This window comes from Cupressus sempervirens, chromosome 2 (assembly GCF_028749045.1).
Source record: "Cupressus sempervirens isolate cs-2001-9-10 chromosome 2, ASM2874904v1, whole genome shotgun sequence".
In the NCBI taxonomy this organism is placed as follows: Eukaryota; Viridiplantae; Streptophyta; class Pinopsida; order Cupressales; family Cupressaceae; genus Cupressus; species Cupressus sempervirens.
The window spans coordinates 310,230,559-310,253,130 of NC_143119.1; the positions used below are offsets into that span (position 1 = coordinate 310,230,559).

The 22,572-nt window shown below is 36.1% G+C and overlaps 1 protein-coding gene across 1 annotated transcript in view; it reads right to left on the minus strand.

Annotated features, from left to right (window-relative positions):
* Window positions 1-22,572, minus strand: part of LOC149572331 (light-inducible protein CPRF2-like) — a 109,438-nt gene that overhangs the window by 18,495 nt on the left and 68,371 nt on the right. The window contains exons 4-5 of the mRNA XM_089813532.1: window positions 1,625-1,700; window positions 1,402-1,527 (exon numbers count right to left, since the gene is read on the minus strand). Of these exons, the coding sequence (XP_089669658.1) occupies window positions 1,402-1,527; window positions 1,625-1,700 (202 nt within the window). The remainder of the gene's footprint in view (window positions 1-1,401; window positions 1,528-1,624; window positions 1,701-22,572) is intronic.

The window sequence follows — 22,572 nt, forward strand, 5'->3', positions numbered from 1 at the left end:
ATAGCCCGGAATATTAGTATGAGCTAACTCGTTTGATACTAGACCTTCTTCTTTGTGTTCGCTGTCATTCATGACATCCTTATCTTTATTTATTTCTTCTCTTGGGTCTTTTCCTATGATGTCTTCAATGATTATGGTGCCATCTTTGCCAGTAATACTCTTCACCATATTATGTACTTCAAGTGCAATATTATGACCATGGTCATCCTCTTGATTATCTCATTCAATGTCCTGCTTGTGCTCAGTAACATCTTGGGTTGTTTCCGCAGGGTCTTTAATCTTGAAAAGTTGGTTCCATAACTTCTGACCATCAATATCAACATCTTGTAACTTACCTACTGGGATTTTCAATGCTCTCTGCTTAGGCACAAATCTTTGATTATGTGCCTTTGTGGCTTCCTTAATCTCTGACATATCCTATTCGGGCATAACAGTTGCAAGAGATCTCTGCCTCATCTGTTTCTTGGGGTTCACAAAATACTACCATCTGCTGTCAATTTTCTGGTACAATTCATCAGAAATCATGGTTCCAATTTAAATAGGAGTATTCGTAACCTTTGCCATCATATCAAGAGCATCTTCAATCTTTTTCTGATCTTCATCATTCAATGTATTATACTTAACATATTGGAATGTGGATAAGTCACCATGTTCTCTTAATGAGAAGAAACTATTTATGCTAACTACAAAGCACTTAATTTACATATTTAAGTTTTAAAAAATAAAAATAAAAGAAGCATTTACCCTGTTACTTTCATCAGGCTCACACAAGTTAAATTTTCCGACATTGTTGCCCGAATTCGAATTTTTAATTCTGCAGGGATTTAATGACCATATTTCTTCATATACATGTTAAATGATATTTTCCCACCAATTAAAAGTTGTTGGGCGACTTTATGGAGTCACTGTTAGCTATCTTCTTAAAAATATTCCATTTAAAATAATTTATTCAAATTATCACAGAAGAACACTGTACAATTGATCCATCAGGATAACTACACAATTACTCTAGTTGAAGATCACAAAGGCATTGTAAGATTGTTTGTTTGATACCTTCTGGATTTGACCATGGAGGATTTTGATGTTAAAAAAATCACATGGTCAAATCCAGAAGTTATCAGACCATCACGGTTTGGAGTCTTAACATATTTAAACGAATTATATGGAACTCAGAGATACCTCTTAGGGAAAGAAATTACATTTATGAGTTCCATGGACGAGTTATTTAATATTAAACTTGAAGAAACAAATGCATGGCCGTAAAAGCATCAGAGATTGTACTCAAAGTTCAAAAAGATTGAATAGCTACTGAGACCTAATATCAATGCCAGATTAAAATTGATTAGAAATAAAGTCAAAAACATGACAGGGCAGAAATATATTAAAAATTGCATTGCAAACCTTTGCTCTCAGAGCTTCCACATCAGACTTCAATACCCTGTTATCGACGGCAGCTTCATTGTACTTGTGGCTGATTTCTGTGAAACGCTTAAATAAAGAAGAGTTTTCTACTCTTAGCTGTGCAACCTGTTAAAGACATTTATAATAAAAGTCAATAAAATAAGAGGTAAATTTTTCATTTTAATGAATATTTTGAGAAGATAAATGAAAATAGAAGACATACTTGCAGCTCAAGGTCAGTTAGGTGTGCTTGTTTTCTTCTCCTTGACCGCCTTGCAGACTCTCTATTTGAGATCATTCTGAGATCGAAGCACGTTTCAATTCAGTTAAGAACTTAAGATCTAATGATAAATTATAAATTATAATAGAATGATGCCAGTGCTAAAATATCCTGAAAAGTCTTTTAAGTTGCTAGCTGAGTGGACGATTTTACTTCAAACTAACATTCTATACTGACAGTACCCTTTTAAGGATTCCAAATACATAACACTAACTATATATATGAATTTTTAGGCAAGAGCCTACAAAACAATGGTAAATTGTGCACCTCTCATCTGGGAGGTCTTGGGTTCGAATCTACTCAAGCTTAGCACATAATAATAATTAATCTCAACAAATAATAATAATGAAATAATAAATTATCTAGGCTTGAGCCCATTACCTATCAAATATATATATATATATGCATTTTTTGATCCTTTGATAATAATACAAAAATTGGGTCTACTATACAAGTCATAAAAATAAAACAAAGTTCAAAACCACATATCCTGATTTGACCCCTTCAACAGTCAATATGGGTTACACTTCATCCATCATTAATTTCAATAGGAAAATATAAATATTATTACAAATTGAAACTGACTAGAATATATTGAATATGCCGCTGGTTACTGAAAGACAGTGGATTACCAATACATTAGTAGATTATGAATTCTAAATGGTCCATTATCATATGAGAGACAAATTTAAATATTTCTTTGAGTGGTAAACCCAATCACATAACCTGAATCTATTACCAGATTACTGAAAGAGACTCTGAATATATAACCAGATTAAACTTGATTCATTATCACCTGAGAGGAAGATAAAAATTACTAAAATTAAAATTAATATGAAAAATCTAACTTGCATCAATCGATAGTGAACAAGTAAAATGAATTTGATGAATGCATATCCAGACAGAGTTTAGTTTAAAGTTAAACAACGAACACAGATCAACTCATTTCATACTGATGGGCATGTGTATATAACAGCTCACCAATTTTGAATAATCCACCAGATCTTTAGAATCAAAGAGCTTAATGTCCTAGAAGAAAATACATATCAGAAATTTTGTATCACACAATAAGTGTGTCTCAATCTAGATTGCATTGCTCTGTTTTCAGTCAATCCATTATGTTATGGTTATAATTTGAAAAAGACAAAAAAACAATTGTGCTAAATGTCTAGGGATTAATAAAGTAATAGGTCTATGGACCTCAAAACTATAGTGAGAATGGTGAATAAGGAGTGCTAAAACAAACTCCAACAACTAAAACTAAAAATCTAAAAACAGAACCTACTAAGCAATAACTCAACTTTGACTCCCAAGCTTAAATAGCAATCAGTCAAAGATCCAACGCTTTGAGTGGAGAACTTTACTGAGCCTAACTGCCCAGTGGTGAACAAAGAAAATATAAAAAGTTGCTCGTTTGGAAGGATGACTCTAACCTGTAGATAAACCAAGGCCTGAAATTCATTAAATGAGGTGAAATTATTTGAAATTTTGGTATTTCATTTTGCAGACCTTAATATGAATGAGCACTGGCATTGGAGATTAGAATTGTTTTTAAAGAGGATATTGACATTCAACAAACTCTCTTCCCTTTGCTAGGAAGATCAAGATTGTTGGAAGAAGAAAAAAACTTGGCAGGTGACATGTTTTACTCCTTCCATTGTTCCCTCCCAAACAAATCATTAAGTTCTGGAAAAAATCCTTAGACGTACTTTATTAAGCAAACAATAACAAGAAGAGAGACTCCCTCTAATAGCCTATGATGTGCATTCCCTCCCAAGAGATCAGGGGATATTATTGTTTCCAGAAATAAGAGTACCACCAATTTCCCATGATAAGTGAATTATAGGAGCAATGAGAGTTGGTGATCTTTCCTCTATGATATGGTATCAGCATCCTATTCTCTTTCTGTGCTTTCTGAACTTCCATTTTTCTCCCTCTTCTACTACCTTCAATGAATCATTTTCCTCTATTGCCATTTGTTTATTTTACCTCCTCAGTCCCTTATCCTCTTCTCTATGCTTTCTTTCGTTTAGGTGTTTTCAATGTCTCTTTTGGCTTGTCCTCTATAGGTGTCATTTGTCTAGCCATTTACATAGGTAACTCTATTACGAAGTAATTGGTAAAATACTTGCTTGTTATTAACAAAGACCGAGAGGTCTATATATACAAAAGAATAAAGTGATGTTTCTTTAGGAAACGATCATAAAGAATAGAAATATTCTATTCTAGCTAAAAGAAAGCTAAAGAAAGCTAATAGATAACTATAGCTAACTACATGTTAGAAACATTCTACTATTTACAATAGATTACAAACAGATCACCATTAACTAATAATAGAAGCTTATCTATTATTGTGCTACCCTCCCTTAATGGTTAATCTATCCACAACACCAAGTTGTTCTCTGAATTTGACAAACTTATCAGGACCAAGAGGCTTGGTGAGAATGTCTGAAGTCTGATCAGTGGTAGGAACATAATGCAAGTCTATTGTCTCATCTTCAACCAGCTGTCGTATGTAATGCCAGTGGACATCCACGTGCTTGGTTCGTTCATAGAAGACTAGATTTTGTGCTTGATAATGCCGTCATTATCAACAAACAAAGTGGTCGGTCCTACTGGCAACATCTACATATCTCCAAGCATCCGACGAAGCCAAACAGCTTCACAACTTGCCTTGACTGTCCCTCTATATTCGGCCTCTGTAGAGGAGAGAGAAACTACCTATTGCTTCTTACTAGTCCATGTGACGGCACCTGATCCCAAATTGAACACATCCAAAAGTTGATTTTTTATCGTCAACAGAGCCCACCCAATCTGAATCTGTGAACCCACTAAGTCTAGGATTAGAACTTTGAGAGTAAATATTTTTATAATTTGAAGTGCTCTTCACATAACGAAGCCAATGGGTTTCTTCCCTAGTGGAAAATCAGAAAGGACCAAGGTGTGATTCTTCAGCAGGCTTTGGTGTTCAGATGTCATGGCTTGTTCGCATTCTGGAATTCCTTTAGCTTCGGAATATGTTTGAGATTCAAACACACTATGAATGTTAGCCAAGAGAGCAAAGTTAATAGACTCTAAGATTGCTCTTTTTTCGAGCAGTTCTCCCATTAATGAGCTCATCACCATGAAGATTAACAAGTGTTTTAGCCCACCACTTAATTCGGAGAGGAGAATAACCAACATTAGTATCAAGCGATGCTCTATGATCAGGTTCCTCATCAAAACAATCTGGATCAAACTTAGGTGAAGCATCTACAAATTGAGGTGATTGTGCAAAACAAGTTGGAGTTGTCTGTACAGGGATCACTGGTATAACTGGAGCAGCAAGAGCCTACTGGAGCCCTCCCATCAAGTGGACCTAATGAAAGCCTAACTCCCAAATCATGAATCTTCGTAGGCTGGTCAGTTGGATCAGGAACAAGAGAAACAGGCATGAATGGTCCTCGCTGCTCATCAAAGACTACATCACGACTATAGAGGAGAAGAGATTTATCAGTGTCAATCAAGTGGTAGGCTTTGTGAAGACTATTGTATCCAACAAGCATGAGTTTCTGACTTTTGGCATCCAACTTAGTGCGTGACGCATTAGGGATCCAAACAAAAGCAAGGGAGCCAAAAAACCTTCAGGTGACTGATTTTGGACTTGCGACTTGACCAGGCCTCTTCCTGAGTCTTACCTTTGACTACCAATATGAGTGACCGGTTCAAAAGATAAACTGCAATGTTGACTGCTTCTGCCCTGAACTTCTTTGGAACATATCTATGTTCGAGCATGGATCGAGCCATCTTGGTGATAGTTTTGTTCTGGCATTCAATTACACTATTCTGTTGTGATGTGTCGAGTGTGGTTAACTAGTGTTTGATGCCATGAGTATCCAAGAAGCTAGAGAATTCATTAGAACAAAATTCCCCCCATTGTCTAATCTAAGAGTAATAATAGATTTCCCAGACTTTTTTTCAACTAAAGGTTTAAACTTCTGAAATACAAGAAATGCATCTGATTTCTTTTTAAGAAAATATACCCATATTTTTCTACTGAAAGCATCCACAAACAACTGAAAATACCTAGACCCAAGAACAGAAGGAGTGGCCATAGGGCCGTAGATATCAGCATGAACAAGCTAAAGTACTTGAGAAGCTCGCCATGAATTGCCACTGGTGAAACGTGTGCAATGTTTGTTCCCCACTTGGCATGCATCACAAACTCCAAGCTGCTAGGTCTAAATCTCTAGCAAACCGAAGACAAGCTCTTCTCGAGCAAGCTAAGAGAGATAATGCACATTTAAGTGCCCATACTATTGATGCCAAAGTGTGCTAATAGAAGACCACCAAGCAGCCATAGCTAAGTCCCGAGAATCACCAAAATCAGTAAGGCAGAAAAGACCATGATCCTCAAGACCCATTGCAACAATTGACTGAGTCGCCCTATCAGTGATGGTACATTGATGTGAACTGAAGGTGACATCCAAGTGTGGACAATGTTGCAGTAATTGGTTGACTGAGACTAGATTTATTTCCATCCCTGGAACATAGTACACATCGAGAAAAATGAGATTCCTCCCAATAGACTGAATCTGAATGTTTCCTTTACCGACAATAGTGTACTCTTCTCCACCACCAAAAATAACAGAATCTAAGGGTGGTAGTCAGTGAACCAGTCTCTGTGGTGGGTGAAATGAACCTGAATCAATATACCAAGAAGAAAACTTCACATGATTTGCAGGTTGTTTAGGCAAATTATGTTTGCTTAGTGTGCTCTGCACTGTTCGCTTTGGGCTATGAACCTGATTGTTTAGATTGGGCAGCTAAGCATTTCTGACATTCAACCTTCATGTGACCAAACTTGTGGCAGTAGTTGTGTTGAATGTTCTTTCAGGAGTCTTTTGAAGCTGGAGCAGAGGACTTCTGCTAAGAAAACTGTTGGGACTTGCCTTAATCCTTCTAAAAGGATTTAGCAGCAAAGACTTTCTCTATGGAGGTAGAGCTAGCACTGCTACTAAATTGTTATTTTCACCAATTTTGCTAACGCAAAAGTGTGCAGAGATTTGTGAACTTCAGATCAACACCAGAAGATGTGATGTTAAGAGTCTCAATAAAATGCTTGTAGGACTTCGGTAAACTCCGAAGAGTGATAACCACAATGTCCTCTTCCTCCATCTTGCGACCAATGGAAAGCAACTGATCACAGATTTCCTGAATCCTATTCAGGTGAGGAGCAATGTTTGCTCATCCATGATAATAGAAAACAGAGTGTTCTTCAAGAAGAAAGCTCTACTTTTGTCTAGAGTCTAATGAAGATTTTTGAGATGTGCCCATATCTCGACAGATGTCTTGTCGTATGGAATCTAAGAGAGCTAATCATCAGCTATGGATAATTTGAGAAGCATAACCGCCTCCTGATTATTCAAATCCCATGTATCCTGATCAGCACCAGGGGTAGTCAGATGTTGTGTAATACCCAGAATAATCTAATCAATATTTCGATATTCAAAAATTGCTATTATCCACTGCTTCCAACTTCCAAGTGCCATAATTCCAACCATTGAATTTGGAATTGCTCTCAAGCAAAATATTAGTCAATGATGCCATAGCATGTTTTTCAATGAAAAAGTGTGTGAAGGCACATTTTTCGAGGCAAAAAAATGGAAGACCCAAAAAATTTGAAAGGTGACCTAAAATAGAGCTCGAAAAACCTTGAAAGAATATGTTATCAATTTCCAAATCCATTGGCTCAAAAATTGAGACACCAAAATTGAGGCACACAGAAAAATTGGACAACCCAATTGAGCTCTCGAGAAACCCACCAAAAATCTATAAAATATTTTTGATTCGGTACAGAAAATTAGGGTTTTGAACAAAAACGGCCCTACTACAAAAACAACACAAAAAATGGTGGAAATGTGTAGAAAAAATAGAAAGCGGATACAAAAAAATGGCCATAAGAAGTAGATATCACAAAAAAAACCATATTACGAAGTACTTGGTAAAATACTTTCTTATTATTAATAGAGACCGAGAGGTCTATATATACAAAAGAATAAAGCGATGTTTCCTTATGAAACGATCGTAAAGAATAGAAATATTCTATTCTAGCTAAAAGAAAGCTAAAGAAAGCTAACAGATAACTACAGCTAACTAAATATTAGAAACATTCTAATATTTACAATAGATTACAAACAAATAACCATTAACTATTAATAATAGAAGCTAATCTATTATCATAATAAACCCATGCTATTGGATATATTTTCGATCCTCTATGTTCTTGGGCCACTGCAATTCTCTTCCTATCACCATCTTGCTCAATCTTCTTCTCATCCCCCTCTTATTTCTTGTAAGTTCTTCCTCTTTCCATTTTCCTCTTTTGCTCTTGCTTTTCTGTTTGTTCTTGAGGGCTTTGATTTCATGTTATTTTATTTTTTTCTCCAATAATATAGCTGCCTCTGACTTCCCCTCCATTCCATTTTTTATTTTTTAATGCTCTTATTCTACCCTGATATTTTCCTTTTTCTTTAAAATTCCTCTTGTGCTTGTCACTTTTCTTTAAGCTCTTTCTCTACCTCCTCATCAAGTTCTTCTTCAAGGACTTTTGTGGTTTCTCTTGAGTACATTGGTCTGCTTGATTCTATATAATTATTCTAAGGTAGCTTTTTTCTCTGCAACCATTCTACTTCTTCCCTCAATTCCTTCCTCTCCGTCTTTTTCCTTCTCATTCTTTGGTTTTCTTGATAGCTTCATTGATGATTTACGGCCTTTTCTTCTCTTTTCTCCTAACTTCTTTTGACTTCATGTCTTCTTCTCTGGCCTCTGCGTCTCATCTTTTCATCACTTCCAATTTGACTCTCTTCTACTTTCCTTGTGACAGCTACATATGGTTTCATAAATCGTTTTGCTGTTTCTTACATAGATCTTGTGCTTCTATAGGAATATTTTTTTCATTTTCTTTCCTTTTCATGTGCCGCATCTAGTCTTTCTTCCAATTCTTCTATTTTCTCAGCCTTTCTCTATCCAACTCATCCTAAGTGTTGAGATTACATTATGTACACTTGTTTAGAGCTTATCTATTATATCCTCTTATTGTATCTGCTATCCTTTTCTTTCTTTGTGGGTAAATCCATCATATTGATTAACCACTTTCCTTATTCCAGCCTTCTCCACTGGTATCTTGATCTCCTCAATGTCTTCTCCCTTGCTTTGCTCTTCTTCATTGCCAACCTCTTTTTCAACAATTGACTTTCCTATAATTGCTCCATATTACCTACTTCCAAATAATTGTTGTCTGAACAACCTCCAATCCTAGGCTCCATGATAGGATGTCTTTTGCCTGCCTTTCAAAGTTTATATGTTTCCTTTTTGCTTCATCTTTTGATGCTTCTGAATTACCGGTGGATTGTTAGGATTTTCTTAGTCTTTTTCTCGCATGTGTTACCATGTGATCTTTTTGGAATGCTGACATATGGGTTAACAACTATGTTACTGGGTTATCCTAAACTAGTTCCAGTTCTTGGACTGAAATTATCAAAGTTTAGAAGCATCCTAGGAACATCCCTACTGCATAGGCCTACCCACAAGGAACCCAATGCAGCAAGGGCGGTGGTTACCCACTTCCAAATCCTCCAATGGTCAGAAAATAATTAAAATGCCCAAAAAACTAAATTTAAAATAAAGTTTAAAAAAACCCTAAACCCTAAACACACCCTTATGTTTCTTGTTTGACAAACACAACTCTGTTTCACACAAGCTCAATTTTCCTATGTCATTTTTACAATTAAAAAAATTGGCTAGTTTTTTTTAAGCAGAACAATTGCAAACTACTTGAAGTAAATATATGGTTAAGTGATAAAATTGTGAAAATAGTGTATGCCATGGAAATTTGTGTGCTTTAAAAGGACATAATTTGGGCCACGGGGATAAAGCCATTTAATACATCAAACTACTTGAATATGTATAGGACTTAGCACAACAAAAGTTTGCATTGCAGTTTTCACTTAAGTGTCTAACTTGTTCTATTAATTACTCTTCCCCTTGTCATCTGCAATCTAATATAGTTGTCTTTGTCAATCAGATTCACGCTTTCGCCATAGCACATTTGTACCACCAAATGTGCTTATCCATCAAGTTCCACCCAAAGCCCTTGACCATTTAACCACTGGTGTATTACTAACCATGCACAGACTCCAAAGATGCCATGGAAATCACCTACAACCCAATCATGGAAAATGTCTCTAAGGAGACATTTCTATTGCAAATTAAGTTTGTTTATAAAATACTTGTTATCACTCAATCCAACAAAAAAAGGAGTAAATCCCTCTTTGTGCTGCTTGTATCTCTTCAAAACCATTCGCTGTTTTGGTTTCTCAATCCTCTACCTACGACCTAGATTGTGCAAATTCTTCCATTTGCATATACTGAAATTGTCTATAATGTCCTTGTTTTTGGCCAGTCTGTGCAGTTGATAGAGTTAGCTCATCATAGTGACCCTCGTGAGCTAACAAGGCATTTTGCGGATCTCAATTATGGATTTATTATTTTTAGTAAGTCTATTTTTAGTAGTTGCTATTCTTGGCAATGCAGCAGGTGGCTTGGCGGTGGTTGTCACATGCGGTTGATCAAGCTAATCATTGCATGAGCTCTTATTTATTTATTATTCATTGAGTTGCACTATTGTAATAATGTTTGTATTATTATAATAATGACTTGCAGAGATATTTCTAAAAAAGCAAGTTGGAAAGGTTCTAGTGTTGAGTTCTTTTGGGAAAACATGTGGTTGATCAAGCTAATAATTGCATGAGCTCTGATTTATTTATTATTCATTGAGTTGCATTATTATAATGTTTATATTATCATAATAATGACTTTTAGAGATATTTCTTAAAAAGCAAGTTGAAGCAAGTTGGAAAGGTTCTAGTGTTGAATTCTTTTGGGAAACTTCTACGTTTTTTGAAGTGGAGTTTTATGGAAACTTTTGCCAACGAAAGTTTACAAATGAGAGCTCATTTCATTGGAAAAGGCACACTTGATTATACATTTGTTTTTTTTAATCCTTTCTGGCTTTCTTGAGTCTAAATTGTGAGCCCTTGCTGAAGTATAAAGGTCACTGAAGTTCTAATGTTTGAAGTCACTGTTGATGTATAGTGATTTCACTATCTAAATCTCCTATCTATGTTTCCTGTATCTGAGAGATTGTTCTGGTAATTTCATTGCAAATTGTGTTGTTATAAACAATTTGTTGAGTCTTCTTACTGTAATCACTGTGGCTACGGAGATTGATCTTTTAAAGGAAATCAATTGTATTATGCTGCATACTAGCAATCGATTTGATTAAGTTTTGTGGAATTTGGTGACTGTTGCGGTTGGCGTTTGAGATTTCCATCAGCTTGACACCAAGGTTGTGGGTTTAATTGAATTGCTGAAGTTTATCTGTGCCAGGCGGAATTGTATCAGATGGCACTCGGAACTAATAGCCTGCAATTTGTGAGTAGCTGGACATCTTTCCTCTTCCAGCCGCAATGTGCTTTGGGAGCATTCCGCAATAACTACAGAGGGTTTGACAATGTCTTTGGTTTGCATTTGTGGATATCCTTGGAGAAGTGCGTTGAGGAGCTGTCGTGGGACTCATATTCTAGTCTTCCCTTTCAGCCGGCAAGCACATCAAATTAAGCTATAAGGAAATCAGGTTCCTTACTCATTTAATTGGTGGATTCGATATATGTTCTTTGTATTCCCTTTCTACATAAAATTATGAATAATGCTGAAGTTGTGTTGTTAGCATTTTGTTGTGAGGTTTTTGCACCATCACCCCAAAACTCTAGGGACCCCCCCTTTTTTGGGCAGGCCTTGGCAATTTTCACGAGTGTCAAGAATTTTTCGATTGCCTTAGCAAAATTTGGATTGGTCCAGAGGTTTTTGAATTGGCGATTTTACACCTTGGATGCCTTCAGGCCAGGGGGGATTTGGTTTGTTTTCACCCGATACGAAACTTGATTTTTTGGAAAATGTAATTTCATTCTTAGGCCTAACAGGTTTCAACAGCAACATTTTTTCAATGGTTAAAATAATATCTGGCAGGACAAATTTGCAAATTTTGGACTTAGATGGATTTTTGAAAATTTGATATAATTGTATAAGCTTGAGCATTTTCAAAATAAATTTGTGGACTTCGTTGTTTTGAAAATCTTTAAAAACTTTGATGGTGAAAAGGAAGTTTTTGATGGTGAAATTGAATTTTGAATGAAATTGAATTGCCAAATAAGGATTTATTTTAATTGCAAATTGAAATTGAATAACAAAAACTTGAAAATTGGATTGAAGTGCAAAATTTGATTAAGTTGATATTAAATTGCCTAGAGAGGGATTTCAAAATTTTAAAAGGAAGTGAATTTGAAATTAAAATCATATTTTTGGGATGAGTGTTTGTAATTTGGAAATTTAATTTGGCCCCCTTTGTGTGTTAAATTCAATGTATTTCAAGGCCTAAGAGATGTGAAATTGAAGGTAAATTATTGGCTCCACAATGGGGCAGGTTTAAAGCTATATTAGAGGCCTACATGACTTTTTTTTTAAATTTCAATTTTAGGCCTTATGGTAATTTTGGATTTGGCTAATTTAAACCCCTTATTTAATTTTATTTCCTTCCAATACGGGTAGGCCCTATTAAAGGAGGCAAAAGTTTGGTATAAGATGAGGCTCCTCTTCATTTCTCATTCCAACTTCTTCCATTCTATGGAGCAACGAATTTGTTTAGAGGGGGAGCATGGTTGATTGTGATGTCGGATTTTCCAATTTTTTGCAGCAACTTTCTACCCTACCTAGGTGAATTTTGGAGGCAGCAATTTTGAGTTTTAGGGGCAATTTTCTGCCCTAGTTGGCCGAAATTTGCTGTATGACAATTTTTAAGTGCAGACCCAAATTTGAAGCAGAGGTGCAATTTTGAGGGCAAAATTTTGGAGGTTGGTGATTTTTGCTTGGGGGGATTGCGATTTCTTCCTAGGGCAACGATTTTCTGCCCTAGTTGGGTGATTTTGAAGGTCTGAAATTGGTTAAGGGGCAACAAGGTTGTCTTGGAAAGTCTGATTTTGTAGAGCTGGGCGAATTTCACAAGGGGGCAGTATTTGCATGAGATCTGATTTTGCATATTGGAGAATTTTCAAGAGAGACAAGGTTGGTGAATTCTGATTTTCGTTAGAGATTCATTATTTGCAAGGAGGATTGAATTTTCTGAGATCTGATCTGAACTTGAAGAGGCCCGATTGTTGGTAGAAGGCAAATTTAAGGTAAGATTCTCATTCATTTTTAGAGGTGAAGATTGGTTTTGAAGGCAGATTTTATTCCTTGTTCTTGCTTGGTTTGTTTCCCTTAACTTCTTCTTGCACTATTCATCCACCACTTCATCATCTCCATTGATAGGTTGAAGTTGGGAGATATAAGTGTAGATTTCATGATAGGACACTTGGAGAGGCAGAAATAAGCTAAACCACTCTAGGATTGAAGTTGAGAGATATGTGTAGTCCATCCTAAGGTAACGAAGAGGCAGAAATAAGTGATAGTCCTACCCTTAGGATTGAAGTTTGGAAATTTATAAGTGTAGAGATAGGATTTGGAGAGGCAAAAATAAGTTAGATTCTATCGATAGAAAAAAGTTTGAAGATTGATAAGTGTAGTCCATATCATTTACAACGAAAGGGCAAAAATAAGTGTTTAGGATGGTGGATGTTGGTACAAGCAAGAATCTAAAGGGAACAAATACCAAAAAAGGCAAGGAAGACATGATGCCTAAGACCACCTTCTTGTCAAAAGTGAGGCAAGTAAGTGACATCAACAACCGGCACAATGAACATGGTACAATTGAAAGGCATGACAGTGGTAATGATGGATCAGGTGGCCAGGTTCTTTTAGGATAATCAGGATGCTTACTTCATTCATTTAGGGCAGAATCGATTACACGAAGGCAAGAAGGGAGTTACCAGGTGGTCAAAGCTCACCCGGTCATATTTCAAGTTAGAGTATGGCGACCTTATTGTGCTTCTCAACCAAATCATGTGAATGGCTCAAGGTATGCAATTCGAGAATTGGATATCCTATTTTATTGATGAAATTGAAAATGGAAAGAGAAAATTTGATTGGGCTAGAATTATAAGAGAAAACTTAGAGTTGCAACTTGGGACAATATAAAATCAAAAGCAATTCTACATGGGGTCCTACCTCTTTTATTTGATTTAGAGGTGGTGAAAAATTGAAAAGTGAATCTCAAAGAAGAGTGAATTTCAAGGAAGAGCAAATTTGGAGGAAGTGATTTGAAAATATTTGCGGCTAGGCAAGGCCTCGCTATTCACGCAAACCAAATTTGAATAGGAAGGTTAGAAAAGACCAGGAAGGTTAAGGAAGGCAAGGATAATGGAGGAAAGTGAGACGAAAGGTTGAAGGAGGTCAAGTTAGATTTCAAGGTGGTGGTCAAGAGCAGGACTCTCAAATTGCAAGGAGGTTCACACCTAGGTAAGCCATCAAGGCCAAGGCAAGATTACCCCAAGTGCATGGAGACCTCACCCTTTCAAGGACAGGACATCAAGTACAAGCAAGTTCAAGTGGTGATGAGAAAGTTTCTAAGGACGAGCTCAAGCATCCAAGGCTTCACCTCATCTCAAAGATTAAATAGATTTCTGAGGTTGATGAGGTGGCAATTTCCTGTGCATGCACTTAAATCATGCCAAGTGTCCTATGTTCTCATTGGTTGACAAATTATTGCACTTTTCTCATTGGCCCACAAAGTTGGTGCCCTCATGTAATTGGTTGAATGATGCTAACCCTAATTAGGGTTTGTAAGGTTTAATCTTCGCACTTGATTTTGCCTCTTAATCTTGGCCACTCGTAATTTTGAGCCTCTATATAAGGCCATTTTGTTCTCATTTGTAAACGAGACTTATGTTGGAGAATGGTTGCCAAAATACTGTCAAAATTGTTCTTTATTCATTGTTGATGCTTGCATGGTGGATATACATGATCATTTTGGTGTATTTGCATGTTTCTTCTTATCTCTCAAATTAAAGTAGGATTTAGTTCCTGAGTTTGTTCCAGTTCAACAAGAAGTTTGTCAAAAGCATTAAGAGAACTGGTACTGGCATTATACTGTTGTAATTCCTTCTGGATACTTCCTATCTCCTTGAGAACATCATTTTTAACATTGTACAAAAAAGCAAGTCAATTGGATAACCATTCTTTCTTTGAAATTTTGGCAAAAACTTTTTCAGCAAGACGATGAGAGACATACCCATGTGATGGTCTAGACAATGGTCAAATGACCTCTTGATCATCTTCATCTTCTTCTTTTATAGTAGCTGGGGATTCATAGAGCTCAAGATATTCTTCCAACAACTTCTGGCATTCTTCTTCGAGTTTTGCTAAATCAGCAAGTACTCGCTGGTGTTGAAAAGGAGTTAGAAAATTAAGCTTTTGGACCTCACGTTGTGAGGCTTTAATGGCCAACTGCTGAAGTTGTTCTTCAGGAGTCAGAGTTAACCATTGAGGGTTACTCTGGGTGATTGATTGTCCACGTCCAGCTTGATATGAATGTTGTTGGAACATAAAACATATGAATAAAATTTCAAATTCAGATGGTGAATCGTCTGGAGAAAAGAATTCTTCAGGATGTTTTTGTACAATATGTCGGACCTGTATGTCATTCTGATCATCTTCTTCACTTGAACTTTCAATTAGACTGATATCTTTAGAGTCTGAAGGTACTTGAATTTCTATAAGAGGCAAAGAGTCTAGATTTTGTTTCTGTTAAAGTGCGGACTCTTTTAGAATTCCTTTTATCCTTATTAGGACATTTGTTTGCATAGTGCACTTCTTTACATATATAGCATGTAGGAGTAAAACTCTTTCTGCGCACTTTACTCTGGTTTCTCAGAAAGGTTTTCCTATGCTTTGATTTCTTGAATGGTTTAGAGGAAAATTGCTTTCTATCAAAGTAGCTTTTGAATTTTCTAATGGATTAATGTTTTCCTTTGTGTTGAAAACAACCATAACTATTTTGATTGCAATGGCACAAACCTGTTTTCAAATAAGGAAGAACTTCTTTCTTTTCCTTTCTACTCTTTTTTTCACTGCATAAATCACTGTTGATTTCTTTGATGAACTGCACCGAGGAAAAATGACATCATTGATGGTTATGTCCGGGGTATTCAAAATACTATTAAGAATTTTTTCCCTATACAAAGATTGAAGTTGGATAGGGAAACCTTCAAGGAATGTATTGTAGAATCACAATATCGCATGTCACAGATACAATTTTCTTTGAATCTTTTGTAAGCAGCTCTTTGCTGATCATTATGTTGTCCTACGAACATTCTATATAGAGCTTTACAGACAACATTAACACCACTAGTGATCAGATCTTCTTTATATTCTGGTGTGAGTGAATCCCATGCAAAGCGAGCTATCCTTGTGAGTGCATTCAAGGCTTTGTGAATGGCCTATTCCTGAGAAATATTTGCAGCATAGACAGGATTGTCTATCTAGGTTCTAAGAGCATCTATGATAGCTTTATTTTTTGTGGGATTGTATTCATCAAAATTCACCAAAGGTAGGACATTTTTAGAAAAAATGTGCAGCTAATCATATGGTCCTCCTGGTTCTTGTTTGACCATATTCACATTCTTCCATCGGCCTATTTTAGTATCAAATTCTTGCAACTTAGGTTTGGGCACATCAAGAGTAAAGGTTTTTCCTTTGAATTGGCTTTGCAACTGAGCAACATCCTAGGAAGAATCAAGAAAGGTACATTTAGGACCTTGTTGCTTTTGCAAATTAGTTGCAATGGTTTGCTCAACTCGGGTGGTGATTGTTGTTAGGGATTGGGAAAGACCTTGACTATCAGTAAGTTGTTGTGAGCGAATTGGAGTTGTAATTTGATCAATTCTAGCAGTAGTTTGGGCAACTGTTTGTAATTGATGCATTTGACATGTATTATCAATTCACCATGCTTCGGCACCGGTGCGAAAAGCAGTATAAGTTTGGCGTAGGGCTACAATGTCCGCCTGCATAGTGGAATTCATATGGGCAATAAGGCGAGAATCAAAAGATTGTAAAGTAGCAAGAATATTATGGAAATTGGAATTCATGCTCGCTTCTGCTTTTTGGCGGGCAAGTTCTATCTAAAGAAACTTCTTATGCATATCTTGCTAAACTAATAAAGCTTTGTGGATACAGAGATTGACATAGTTAAGCATTTTAGTTTGAGTGGTGGCATCAGGCTATCCAGAGGCAATTACATGTTGCGGCCAGAAAGGGATGCTAAACTTATCATCAGAGGATCGTAACATAAAATCTTTAAAAGGTGGAACCTGAGGTTCAACAAAACGTTCCTCTGAAAAAGAAGTTGGTTGACTGGATAAAATCCTACCAACATGGAAAACAGGTTGAACATAAGAGCAATGGTTACATTGCAAACTGTCATCATCAAGTTTTGTGAATTGAGGATGTTGCCAAGTAGGAATTTGTTGGGTCAAAGGATTAGACGCCAATTTCTTTTCCTCAAAAGATTGTTGACAGATGGTACAAAAAAAAGGGCCAGTAGGGTTTGGAATAGCATCATTATGGGAACAAACTAGCAAAGTTTTTCAACTCAAGGTTGATCCTAATCGTTGTAACTTGAGATCATTAAAAGATGACTAGGTGCTGGAAGAAAAGCAACTTGAGGATCTACTATCATTAAATGAGATTTGGGCTTTATTGGCAGTTTCATGGATACTAGCAATAGTGGTTAGATTACGAAGAGCATCCATTTTTTTCAAAGCTTGGACATCAATAATCCATTCTTTGGGTACCTTGATATCAGTAAGGTTGATCATTCAAGGTACAGTCAATTGAGCACCCTTAGATTCTATTTGCCAAAACAGAGAATAACGGGCTTTGGATTTATCAGACCTTGGATCCTTTACTATTGGCACAGTAGTGTTAAACAAACGACCATACAGGGCGAAAAACAAAGCATGAGTTCTAGATCTAGGTTTCATATCCAGGTATTGAGTACCAAATTGGAACATTAAGACTTTATTAAGATGATCATCTAGCAAACTCACAGCGAAGTTGGGTATTACATCAAAAGTTGTGGCTCCAGTAGCCATTGGGGCAAGAGATTCCTCCCATAAGAATATCAATATATTATGCCTGCCATCCAAAAGGGTCATGAAAACAGTTGCAAGAATACCTTTACGATAGAGTGGCTCAACTCCGGCTACAATACTACCTATATGTAAATATTTTAAACCATTTTTTTATTTAGCTTGCTTGACAAGACTTTAGATTTCTTTGTTTGACAACAGATTAATAAAGCTATGAGGTTGATCATTTTTGACAACTTGCATTTCTATCAATTTACAAACAAACTTAGATTTATAAGATAAAAATCCTAAATCACCATATATCTCGCTCCACTTTTCAGATGGTAATTTGAAATGTTCAGAAGGAAGATCTAAATGACTTTTTTCAGACTGATAAGAGTCTTCATCAATATTTATATCACTTACAGTGTCAAAGATAGAGCTTAAACTTACAAGTTGATTTTCAGTATTATTGCTTTTATTCACAGTGCTCTAGAATTCTGACATCTTGTTTCATCCTGCAAATGGTATGAGTGCGCTACTTTCCTGCCTTTCTACGCCTTTTGTTTGGCTTCAAAATGAGGACTTCACGCAAAAACTAAACAAAACAACAAAGATACAGAATTGAAGTCCAATTAAGGAACACAATAATAACTAAAAATTAAACTTTTCATTGAGAATTTGGCTTTGATACCAATTTTTACAGACAGCTGTGAGAATGATAAACACCCTATTATCATTACTTAAATCACGTGCTAGTTATACAAGCAAATAAACTGGACATACTATAATCAAGAGAGACAATCTAATTTCTCATCTCTTAATGGAAGATAACATACTCTCTATGTCTTACTGATTCTTACAGACACGACTCAAACACACTTCCGTGCACAAAGGACTTACAGAGCTTCTTGAAAGATGGACTGAAATTACTTAGACTCGACTTGACTTGTCTTGAACGTGGAGACTGAAACCCTTTTATAAGAGAGGCGTCGTCCTGGGCAACTTAAACAAGTTTACAAATGTTTGGAATCCGTCCATAGGAGATGGATGCGTGTTCATGTTCTCGAAGCCTTATCACAAAGGAATCTCGTACAGTAACTCTACTAGCAGAAAGGGAGTGTGAATAGTAATACGAGATGACTTAACGATTATTACAAGCATCTTTTTAGACACAAGAAGGTTAACTCGTGGTTACGTTGTCGGTGTAACCTGACCTCCTTTTTACTATGGTTAGGTCCATACGTAATTTTACTCACTCAGTATTAGGTAACTCAAATAAGTGACAACCCCAATTATTAGGTGTAATGGGGAGAATGGGCTTCCCAGTCAAATCCTTCTTCTGAGCTAGATGCTAAGTTTTTTTATACTTGCAGTGTTTGTTCCAGTCGTTCTTCTAGAGATTCTTCTTTCCAAAGAATATTGCGATCCAGTCAAACAAATGGGTTTGGTTGACTTGTGTCTACTCCAGCTATTTGTGGCAAAGTCCAGTATCATGTGACGATCCAGATCGGCTTTCATTGGATGGCAAAGTGACGCAAATTCCTTAGCTCAATTGTATCAGGTTGTTCAGGAGTAGGTCCACAATGATCAAACACAAACTAATTAATAGGATTAGAAACATAAGAATGAAAGATCAGTTTATGCAGGTAGCCATAGTTAACCTCTACTAGCATCAAAGCATGAGAGTGTGGATAAAGACTACAAAAATATTCTTCACCATCTTCTTTGATTTGGTATATGTGTGCTACTGAGCACATGCACTGGTCATTCAAAAGTTGTAGCACTTGTTGCAGTGTGGTGTAGGTAAATTCTAATATCATTATCTGCAGACTGACAAGGTTCCTTTTGAATGATAGAATCAGTTAAAAATCTCCGAGAGGCTGCAAAATGTTGATCTCTTTGCTCGTGATAAATTTTCTGAATCGTTGCAAATCTACTGATTTCCCGAAGCACATGGCTGATAAAATTGTAAACCTCTTTCCTTTCTTGAATCATTCTGACATGATGAACTGGTGGTGGAAGATGATTAAATTTATGAAGAACATGATACCTTTCGTCATGAAAGTTATTATCAGCTTCTGTGGTATCTGCTAGATGCTAAAAAAACCTAATGCAAATGATCAATTATATGTGTTTGATCTCGGTCAGCCTCTGTCAAAAGATTTGGCTATTGAATCTCTCTTTATTCAGGAATGGCTTTTCTAATTCCACACACATGATGCAACATTCTATCTATGTTCTTCTAGAATTATTCCTTGAGCATTTTCTTCAAGAAGTACTCTTCGTTGTTGTGCATATTTTGCCTAGGAGCCAAGTGCGGCATAGAGTGTTCGATGTAAATTCTATAAAACATCCTGTTGACTTTCCGTAATAGAATCTCGAAGATAAGGTTGCAGTATTTTGGTGCCTTCTATTGTTGTCACTGTTTGACTAAGGCTATTAACATGATTAGACTTTTCTGTGCAACCTTCTCTACTTAGAAAATCAGCTAGAACATTTTAATTCCTTCAATATGCTCAGTTTCAAAATCAAATGTATCTAGAAATTGGGCCATCTGAGTAATCTAGCCCTAACTACCTTATTTTTGGATTTTTTTTTGAAAAATCCAAGCAGATTTTGCAAATCACTCCTAAGCACAAATTTTTGATCTCCTATAAATAACTAGAATTTTTCAAATGCATTTACCACAGCTAGGAGTTCTTTATGTGTGGAATGATAATTCAGTTCAAATTCTTTAAATGCTCATAATTCAAATCTTACAATTTCTTCTTTTGCATTTCTATTATTTGTGATGACATTGCCAACTCTCTGCATTCCTGGTAAAGGTAAGAAAATAGTTCAGACTGATGCTAGTTATAAAGCTTGGGGAGCTGTTCTATTAGAAGTCATCACAAATAATGGAAATGCAAAAGAAGGAATTGTAAGATTTGAATCAAAAGCATTTAAAGGATCTGAACTGAATTATCATTCCACACATAAAGAACTCCTTGTTATGGTAAATGCATTTGAAAGATTTCAGTTATTTATAAGAGATCAAAAATTTGTGCTTAAGGGTGATTTGCAAAATCTGCCTGGATTTTTCAAAAAAGAATTTAAAAATAAGATAGTTAGGGTTAAATTACTCAGATGGGCTCAGTTTCTAGATACATTTGATTTTGAAACTGAGCATATTGAAGGAACTAAAATGTTCTAGCTGATTTTCTAAATAGAGAAGGTTAGACAGAAAAGTCAAATCATGTTAATAGCCTTAGTCAGACAGTGACAACAATAGAAGGCACCAGAATACTGCAACCTCGTCTTTGAGATTCTATTAGAGAAAGTCAACAGGATGTTTTACAGAATTTACATCTAACACTCTATGCCGCACCCGGCTCCTAGGCAAAATATGCACAACAACAAAGAGTACATCTTGAAGAAAATGCTCAAAGAATAATGGAAGAAGAACAGGACAAAGAATGTTGCATCATGTGCACAGAATTAGAAATGCCATTCCTGAACAAAAAGAGATTCAACAACCAAATCTTTTGACGGAAGCTGACTGAGATCAAACACATATAATTGATCATCTGCATCAGGTTTTTCAGCATATAGCAGATACTATGGAAGCTGATAATAACCTTCATGATGAAAGGCATTGTGTTCTTCTTCATGAATTCAATCATCTTCCACCACCAGTTCATCATATCAGAATGATTCAAGAAAGGAAATAGGCTTACAATTTTATCAGCCATGTGCCTTGGGAAATCAATAGATTTGCAATGACACAAAAAATTTATCAAGAGCAGAGAAATCAACATATTGCAGCCTATCGGAGATTGTTAACTGATTCTATCATTTAAAATGAACTCTGTCAGTTTGCAGATAATGATATTAGAATTTACCTACACCACACTGCAACAAGTGCTACAACTTTTGAATGGCTAGTGCATGTGCTCAGTAGCACACATATACCAAATGAACGAAGATGGCTAATTTTTGAAAAACCTATCGAAGATTATTTTCCTAGTCTTTATCCACACTCTCATGCTTTGATGCCAGCAGAGATTAACTATGGCTACTTGCATAAACTGATCTTTCATTCTTATATTTCTAATCCTATTAATCAGTTTGTGTTTGATCATTATGGATCTACTCCTGAACAACCTGATACAATTGTGTTAAGGAATCTGCATCACTTTGTCATCCAAAGAAAGCCGATCTGGATCTTTACACGATACCAAACTTTGCCACAAATAGTTGGAGCAGACACAAATCAACCGAACCCATTTGTTCCACTGGATCGTAGTATTCTTTGGAAAGAAGAATCTCTAAAAGAACTGGAACGAACACTGTAAGTACAAAGAAACTCAACATCCAGCTCAAAAGAAGGATTCGACTGGAAAGCCCATTCTCCCCATTACACCTAATAAGTGGGGTTGTCACTTATTTAAGTTACCTAATATTCAATGAGTAAAATTAGGTATGGACCTAACCATAGTAAAAAGGAGGTCAGGTTACACCAACAATGTAACCACGAGTTATCCTTCTCGTCTCTAAAAAGATGCTTGTAATAATTGTTAAGTCATCTCGTATTACTATTCACACTCTCTTTCCATTAGTAGAGTCACTGTACGAGATTCCTTTGTGATAAGGCTTTGAGAACATGGACACACGTCTATCTCTTATGGACGAATTCCAAACATTTGTAAACTTGTTTGAGTTGCCCAAGACAATGCCTCTCCTTTAAAAGGGTTTCAATCTCCACACTCAAGACAAGTCAAATCGAGTCTAAGTAATTTTAGTCCATCT